This window comes from Oratosquilla oratoria, chromosome 3 (assembly GCF_046742065.1).
Source record: "Oratosquilla oratoria isolate Oo_2021 chromosome 3, ASM4674206v1, whole genome shotgun sequence".
NCBI classification, from domain to species: Eukaryota; Metazoa; Arthropoda; class Malacostraca; order Stomatopoda; family Squillidae; genus Oratosquilla; species Oratosquilla oratoria.
In genome coordinates, this window is record NC_134779.1 from 74934906 (window position 1) to 74944177 (window position 9272).

Sequence of the window (9272 nt, forward strand, 5' to 3'; positions counted from 1 at the left end):
CCAACATAAATATTGTATTAGAACGGGGCAAGTGTCCAGTGGATTATTTGTCCACCAAAGGGATTATGGTCATAATATTGACTGGGGAAATTCTAAAATAATTACTTCTTGTAATAATATTATAGAAAGAAATAGTATTGAATCTTGTTATATAAAAATATATTTTGGAAATAACATGAACTTGAGTTTGGGTTTATTTAAATTGGACTATTTTATCATTGACAAAATTGTAGGACCTTTCCGAATATAGTATTAGAACGGGACAAGTGTCCAGTGGATTATTTGTTCATCAAAGGGATTGGTCATAATATTGACTGGGGAAATTCTAAAATAATTACTTCTTGTAATAATATTATGGAAGAAAAATTATTGAATCTTGTTTCATAAAATGAAACATTTTGGAAATGACATGAACTTGAGTTAGGGTTTATTTAAATGGGACAATTTTAAATTGACAAATTGTGTGTGATAATATGTAACATGGGACATTTCCGAATATCCTCTGTCTACTTATATATACTTTGTTTCTTTCTGTATTGCTTTTCTGTACCTTTGAAAATGTCTTAATAGACGAAATCGTTCGGTATCTGTTTTTTTCAATTTCCCTATGGTTTCTGCAAAAATAGTTCATCACGTGTGTTTTGTGATTTTTTTGCACACGCACACACACACACACAGGCACACACACACACACACACACACACACACACACACACACACACACACACACACACACACACACACACACACACACACACACACACACACACATATATATATATATATGCACATATACATATACATATACATACACATATACATATATATATATATATATATATATATACATACATACATACATACATACATACATACATACATACATACATACTGTAAATTAGTTTGCAAATGTTTTTAAAGAACCTCAAAATCGTGTTACTTATTGTGTTTATAATGATAGTGGACATGTGGAAACCTAAAAACTACAATAAAAAATTAGATTGTCTTTTTGGTAATTCATTGTGCAGATTCTATTATAAAAAAAAAATAAGTTAGTATTGTTAAAGTACTTTCAGATTTTATGGACACATTGTGTATATAAACACACACACACACACACACACACACATATATATATATATATATATACATATATATATATATATATATATATATATGTGTGTGTGTGTGTGTGTGTGTATACATATATATATATATGTATATACATATACTGAGAGAGGCAGAGGGGAAAGCACACATATAGAACGAGAGTTTATTCTTTAACTAGTTTCGCAATATGGTGCTTCTTCAGAAAGAATATTACACAACAGAAAATACTGGCAATAAATGCAAAAAATGTGTGGGTAATGAACTAGGATAGGTCTGAGTTCAAGAAGGCTCTATCTCTCGTGCGTTGATCGTACTGACACTCCGTGGGATGCCTCTGGTGATCATTCGTCCCGTTTCCCTCCTCTATTTTGCTGCGTGTCGTGCTATTGTCTCCGATAATTTTTTGTCACCCACTCTATTGTTCGTACATTTGTTGGTGGCTATGTACAGAGCTTCTACGATTTTTCTTTGCCTTTTGCTGAGATTATTATGCAGAATACTCGCTTGATCCCATTTAGGTAGATGTCCTTCTTCGTCTATGTGGTTCACGAGTGCACTGGTGTTGCGGTGGTATTTGACATCGGCTTTGTGCTCTTGTAATCTTGTGCTTAATCCCCTGTAAGTTTCTTCTATATATGCACTGTCACTATTCGAACATGGAATTTCATAAACTAAACTTTCGGATTTGTTATTTTCTATCCTTGGTTTGATAAGATCACTAATTTTCTTACCTGCGTCACAAGAGATGTGGATGTTCGTATGTCTCAGTTCTTTACTGAGTGCGCAGGCCAAGTCTGAGGTGGGGACTACTATGTACATTGTATTATTCTTGTTTTGGTTTTTGTCACTATTTCTCTCCCTTATGGCTCTGGCTTTCTTCAATGTTGTGGAGAGAAGACCAGCGGAAAAGCTAAGTTTTACGACTTACCACTTGCTGTCGTTTGGGATGATGTTCATTTATTCTTCTTTTTCCAGTGTCTCTAAAAAGAGGCATGCGGCTACTGCACTTAAAGGTGACCCCATGGGCAAGCCTTCATGTAGGTGAAATGTCTTACCGTCGAAAGAAACCGGAGCACATTTGAAGCACATTTCAATTAGTTTTAAGTAGTCCTTCTTATTGATAGGAAGGTCGTCTCCGTTGATGTGAGGCAAGACTTTCTTAATAGCAGAGATAGCGTTTTGAATTAAGACATTCGTAAAGGGACTTTTTACATCGGAGCTTGCAAGCATTCTGTCTTTGAAGTCTATTGATTGTAATTTGTTGATTAAGTCAGTCGAGTTCTTAAGATGTGCCTCACTGATTTTTCTGAGGGATTCAATGAAGAATTACAACACATAACCAGGACCTTCGTAAAACTTAGCTTTTCCGCTGGTCTTCTCTCCACAACATTGAAGAAAGCCAGAGCCATAAGGGAGAGAAATAGTGACAAAAACCAAAACAAGAATAATACAATGTACATAGTAGTCCCCACCTCAGACTTGGCCTGCGCACTCAGTAAAGAACTGAGACATACGAACATCCACATCTCTTGTGACGCAGGTAAGAAAATTAGTGATCTTATCAAACCAAGGATAGAAAATAACAAATCCGAAAGTTTAGTTTATGAAATTCCATGTTCGGGGTGTGACAGGGCATATATAGAAGAAACTTACAGGGAATTAAGCACAAGATTACAAGAGCACAAAGCCGATGTCAAATACCACCGCAACACCAGTGCACTCGTGAACCACATAGACGAAGAAGGACATCTACCTAAATGGGATCAAGCGAGTATTCTGCATAATAATCTCAGCAAAAGGCAAAGGAAAATCGTAGAAGCTCTGTACATAGCCACCAACAAATGTACGAACAATAGAGTGGGTGATATAAAATTATCGGAGACAATAGCACGACACGCAGCAAAATAGTGGAAGGAAACGGGACGAATGATCACCAGAGGCATCCCACGGAGTGTCAGTACGATCAACGCACGAGAGATAGAGCCTTCTTGAACTCAGACCTATCCTAGTTCATTACCCACACATTTTCTGCATTTATTGCCAGTATTATCTGTTGTGTAATATTCTTTCTGAAGAAGCACCATATTGCGAAACTAGTTAAAGAATAAACTCTCGTTCTATTTGTGTGTTTTCCCCTCTGGATCTCCCACAACCTCTCAAGATGTCGTCATATACATATACATACTGTAAATTAGTTTGCAAATGTTTTTAAAGAACTTCAAAGTCGTCTTACTTATTGTGTTTATAATGAGAGTGGACACGTGGAAACCTAAAAATTGCAATAAAAAAAATATTGTCTCTTTGGTAATTCATTGTACAGATTCTATCATAAACAAAAATTAAGTTTTAGTATTGTTAATGTTACGTCCATAGACGTAAATTTATGTTGCTGATTTCATTGTATAATATTCAGGAGTGGAATGAATAATTTGTATTGTACGTTCGTTAATGTCACGGCATAATTTGTGTATCGTACGGCCGTTAATGTCACGGTATAATTTTGTGCATTTTTTACGTCCGTCAGTTTAGTGTCACAGTACGATTAGTTGTACAGTTTGCCCCCGTCACCGGCATCGACTTGGTCGAGTGTGGGAGAAGTTGTGGGTAGATGGTGTGTGGGGGCCAGCATATCAAGGTCGTCTTCTCTAACTGGCATTAGTCAGAGTCGCCCAATGTGTGGGTTATATGCAGTTAGAGGAAGGGACAAGTCACGAGTAATGTCGCAATCCTCCACTTCACCATTGTAATGTCGAACGAGTCAACGGACGTAGGGGGACCTATGGGAGACGCACAAGTCGGTGAGTGATTACTTTAGTATATGATGTCATTTCAATGTCAAATTTATGATGTGAGTTACGACTCTACGTATTGATTAACATTTGTATATTTTTCTGTTATTAATTGGCATTTATGTATTTTTGTAATGTTGTACAAGTTCTTTGACAATAAAAACATTCTTTTTAGAATGACCTGCAGTCAGCGTCCATTCGGAGCTCCATTTATTCCCTACGTATCATAAGAAGACAATAATTTGCCGACAAAACCCTACAGTCATTCGACTTAAGTCACCGTCATGGAGCAGGCCAAGGTGGTGAGACGACAGAGGAAAGCAGCGGTCACACGTCACCTGGGAACCTTGTGCCGGTTAATCGCTGAGGAAGACATAGCCGGCATTACGGACAGACTGGACCGTGTCCGTACATCCTACAATGAATTCGAATCGGCACACGACGCTTACCAAACGTTCCTGAGCAACGATGAAAGGGAATTGGAGGCCAGCGAGTCATGGTATAAAGAAACTGAAGAGGAGTACATAAAGGTGATAAAGGACGCCAGGGCGTTCCTTAAGGTAAGGACTCAAAGTGAAATTCCGTGTGCAAAGTCCCGCGTAGACAGTGAAAATAGTGAAAGTGAACGTTTAGACATCTCACCGGCTGAACTAGTTGGGATCTTAAATGTACCCAAAGTTGAATTAGACGTGTTTGAAGGTAACCCTCTTGAGTATAATCTCTTTATGACAATTTTTGATGAACTCGTAGACAGTAAAGTGAGTGACCCTCAGATCAAATTGACTCGTCTATTACAATACACCAAGGGACCGGCGAAAGCTGCCATAAAAAATTGTGCGTTGGTGGGAAATAGTGCTGGTTACGTACATGCCCGCGATATATTGAAACGCAGGTTCGGTAATTCTCACCTTGTGTCTCAACAAATTGTTAATGATTTAAAAAATGGTAAGATGGTATCTAAGCCTCAAGAGTTGAGGCAATTGGGTGATGACTTAACAATGGCAGTTGCTACTTTTGGAAAATTAGAATTGTATGAAAGGTTTAATACTCAAGAGTATATCTTAGATATTTTACAGAGGTGTCAGGGATTCGTTCGTAACAAATGGAAACAGAAAGCTCTAAGTCACAAACGAGAAACGGACACATACCCATCTCTCAGTCAATTCGCTGAGTTTATCAATGTCATGGCAGATGAGGCATGTGATCCGGTTTATGGATTGCAATCCACAGGTAAGGGTCAAAATGTGAAGAGCACAAGTTGTAATGTAGCAGCATCTGAGTCTAAATACCCCGTCAAGTTAGGGCGTGCTGGTAGCACATGTGTGGTGTGCGGGGAAGGACACAGACTGTTCTACTGTGAGGAATTTAAAGGCATGAAACCTGAATGTCGGTTAGAAGTTGTAAAAAGACACAAGCTGTGTTTCAATTGTTTATTAGGTGGGCACGGGGCTAGCAAATGCTTCAAACAATCCATTTGTTCAGTTCCTGGATGTGGTTTAAAGCATACAAAATTTATCCACGTCCCGGCAAAGGACTCTCAGGGTAATGGGGGCGTAGTTGAAAATTCGGAGTGTCAAGAGTCAAGTGTGGTCATGAATGGTTATGTTGATGATGCTCGATCGAAGATTTATCTACCCATTTTACCAGTTGTCGTGGATAATAAACTTAAGGTCACGGCGTTGTTAGATAGTGGATCAGACACTACTTTCGTCACGGAAAGGGTGGCCCTCGAGTTGGGTCTGGAAGGAGACCTTAAGGAGTACACCATGAGTACTTTAGGGGGGACCAGGGAAACTCAATCAAAGGTAGTATCCCTTAGCCTTACGTCACCGGATGGTAGACGAGAGGCCAGTGTTACAAATGTCATGGTCGTCCCAAGAGTGCCTGTTAGGCAACCACCTGTCAAAATTGAGATTGATAAATTCCCCTACTTCAAGGGCATACCTTTGAATACTAGTCAAGTATCTGAGCCAGACATTTTGATAGGCATGGACAACGCTTGGCTCCTAAAGCCATTGGAGGTCAGAGGGGGTTCAGGCGGGAATAAGCACCAACCTTATGCTACGCGGACCTACTTTGGGTGGTCTGTAAATGGCCCAATTAGTGCAGGTAAGTCATATAATGTCGGCTCGTGCTTTGCAAGCTCGATCGAAGCAGATGTTGAACGCTTGTGGATGATGGAAAATGAATGTGAAGATAGGGCACCATCTCAGAACGACCAGAAGGTTATCAACCTTTGGGATAAGGAAACGCGATACGAAGATGGGCATTATGTACTGCCAATACCTTGGCGAGGTGAGCCAAACTTGCCCAATAATCGTGACGTCGCCGAGAGACGATTAAGAAGTTTGTACAAGAGGTTGGTGAAATCCGGCACATTGAATGTATACTCTGAGAATATTTCAGATTTGATCAAGAAGGGGTATGCAGAGTATGTTCCCGAGATTGATATAAAGAGAGATGACGGTAAAGTGTGGTACCTACCGCATCATGCCGTTACGAGCGAAACCAAACCAGGTAAGGTGAGAGTCGTATTCGACTGTGCTGCTCAAAAGAACGGAGTCAGTCTGAACAGTCAGTGCCTACAGGGCCCAGATCTGAATAATAAGTTGATTCACGTGTTACTCAGGTTTCGCCAATATCATTACGCCATCACGGCCGACATTGAGGCTATGTATCACCAAGTCAAAATTCCCATCAGCGATAGAGACGCTTTAAGGTTCCTATGGTATATTAGCGATGAAATAAGAGAGTTAAGAATGACCTTACATCCCTTTGGCGGAATATGGTGCGCTAGTAGTAGCACCTATGCCTTGCGGAAGGCTGTAGAGGACATGCAACCTTGTGAGGAAGTAAAAGACACGCTACTCCGGTCATTTTACGTTGACGATATGTTGAAGTCCGTAGCGTCACCTCAAGAGACAATTGAGGTAATTGAAGATACTAGAAGTGTCCTCAGACACGGAGGGTTTAACTTAACCAAATTCATGATTAATGACGTCAAATTGCTAGAGAGCATCGATGAGCAAGACAGGGCTAAGGAAGCAAAGGAATTGACATCCAATATGCATAGCAAAGTGCTTGGGATTAAATGGGACGTCGAGAACGACTGTTTCTTTTTCGTTAGTAAGAGTGTTCAAACACAGAATGTGACTAGACGAGTTATGTTGAGTCAACTTGCTTCGACTTACGATCCTTTAGGTTTAGTTTTGCCAATCATTGTTCCAGCCAAGATTTTGTTCCAGGAGGCGACTAGGCTTAAGATGTCTTGGGACGAAAATATTCCTATATCTTTGTGTCAGAAGTGGTTGAAATGGATAACTTCACTATATGAAATCTCGAGACTTCGCTTCCCTAGATGCGTTTTGCCTTTAGAGTGGAATGGTTGTACTTCAGAATTACATCATTTTTGTGATGCAAGTGAGGTTGCATTTGGTGCTTGCACTTATCTCAGGACAATCGATCAAGATGGGAAAGTACACGTAGCTCTGCTAGCCAGTAAAGCGAGAGTAGCTCCCATCAAAGGAGTTACTATACCAAGATTGGAAATTTCGGCTGCCGTTGAAGCAGCCAAATTAGATGTTGTTGTTAAAAGAGAGTTGGATATCCCCTTGCTCAAATCTAACTTCTGGTCTGACAGTACTATAGCTCTGGCATATATACAGAACGAGACAAGAAGGTTCAAGACTTTTGTGGCGAATCGTGTCACACTCATTAGACAGGTTTCAGAGGCTAATCAGTGGCATCATGTTAGTGGTGATGAGAATCCTGCAGATGTACTATCTCGGGGATGCTTTGTAGACAATTTGCCAGCTTCTTGGTTTAATGGTCCTCCCTTCTTGTCGAATTACAAGTGTGCATGGCCAGCACAAGATAATCTTGTAGGACACCTTCAGGATGAAGACCCGGAGGTGAGGCGTGAGGCATATCCCACGAGTATCGTACAGACGTGTCAGTCGGGCGTCACCCAACACCCGATCGACACGCTGATTGAGCACTATTCAAGCCTTTACAGATTAAAGAAGGCCGTTGGTTGGTGGTTAAGGCTAATACAATTTCTTAAGAAGAAGATTCCGCAAAATTCACCACTTGAGATCCATGAACTAAAGCACGCGGAAAATCTGATTGTCAAACATGTTCAAGGGCGTGCTTATTTCCATGAAATCAAGAATATTGAAGCAGGGAAAAGTATGTTAAAGTCTAGTTCAATATATAAACTGTGTCCTATTATTATAGACGGCCTGTTAGTAGTTGGTGGTAGACTCAAGCATGCAACTTTGACTGAACAAGCTATAAATTTTGTGATCCTCCCTCATAACCACAGGTTGTCTACATTAATTGTACGTGATTGCCATAATTCCTCTCATGTAGGAGTGGAATGGACACTCAGTCGGGTGCGTAAGAAATTCTGGATCGTACGGGGTAGAAAATTGGTGAAACGCGTCAAAATGGATTGTATAGTTTGCAAGAGATTATACGGGGCCCCCATGAACCAGAGAATGTCTGACCTCCCTCCCGAGAGGTGTGAACCCGGGGGGCCAGCCTTTAGGTACGTAGGAGTAGACCTGTTTGGACCCTTCCATGTTAAAGTCGGGAGATCAGAAATGAAACGTTACGGGTGTCTGTACACGTGTTTTACTACGAGAGCTATTCACATTGAGAAGCTTGATAGCTTACAAACTGACGCATTCATCAATGGTTTCGTACGCTTCACAGCGAGGCGAGGTTACCCCGATAAGGTGTGGTCAGACAATGGTACTAACCTAGTAGGAGCGAGGGCTGAATTATCACGCAGTGTACGAGATCTGGACCGATCGTTGATCGTAAGGGAAACACGTCGACGTGACGTTGAGTGGTCGTTCAACCCGCCTTCCGCGTCACATCACGGAGGCGTTTGGGAACGTATGATAAGGTCTGTACGTAAAGTACTGTTCGCTTTAGTCATCAAATGCCCCAGGATGATTGATGATGTTTTGCAAACCCTCTTCTGCGAAGCGGAAAGTATAGTCAACAGTAGGCCACTTACTAAATGCAGTGATGATGCAAGTGATGAGAGTCCGCTGACTCCCAATCATCTGTTACTCCTCCAAGGAAACCCCCCACTATCTTGGGGAGCCTTTCACGATGCCGATCCTTACTGCAAACATTGGCGTCACGTGCAACATTTAGCCAAACAATTTTGGAAAAGGTGGGTTAGTGAATACCTAGTGGAATTGCAAAGAAGGCAGAAGTGGAATTCTGAAAGCCCGAATCTTTCAGTCGGGGATTTAGTGCTTATAATGAATGAAAACTCGCCCCGCGGTTCTTGGCCGCTGGGGAGAGTCCAGGAAGTGCGGGTGAGCAGAGACGGATTGGTTCGTAGTGCCCGTTTGA

General features: G+C 41.0%; 1 protein-coding gene across 1 annotated transcript; it reads left to right on the forward strand.

Moving 5' to 3' along the window:
- Positions 1 to 3674: 3674 nt before the first annotated feature.
- LOC143018752 (uncharacterized) lies at positions 3675 to 8637 on the forward strand. Its single transcript, XM_076174335.1, has 4 exons — positions 3675 to 3908; positions 4075 to 8087; positions 8271 to 8448; positions 8616 to 8637. The coding sequence occupies exons 2-4, from the start codon at positions 4184 to 4186 to the stop codon at positions 8635 to 8637; spliced, it is 4104 nt and encodes a 1367-aa protein (XP_076030450.1). The 5' UTR covers positions 3675 to 3908; positions 4075 to 4183.
- Positions 8638 to 9272: the final 635 nt, after the last annotated feature.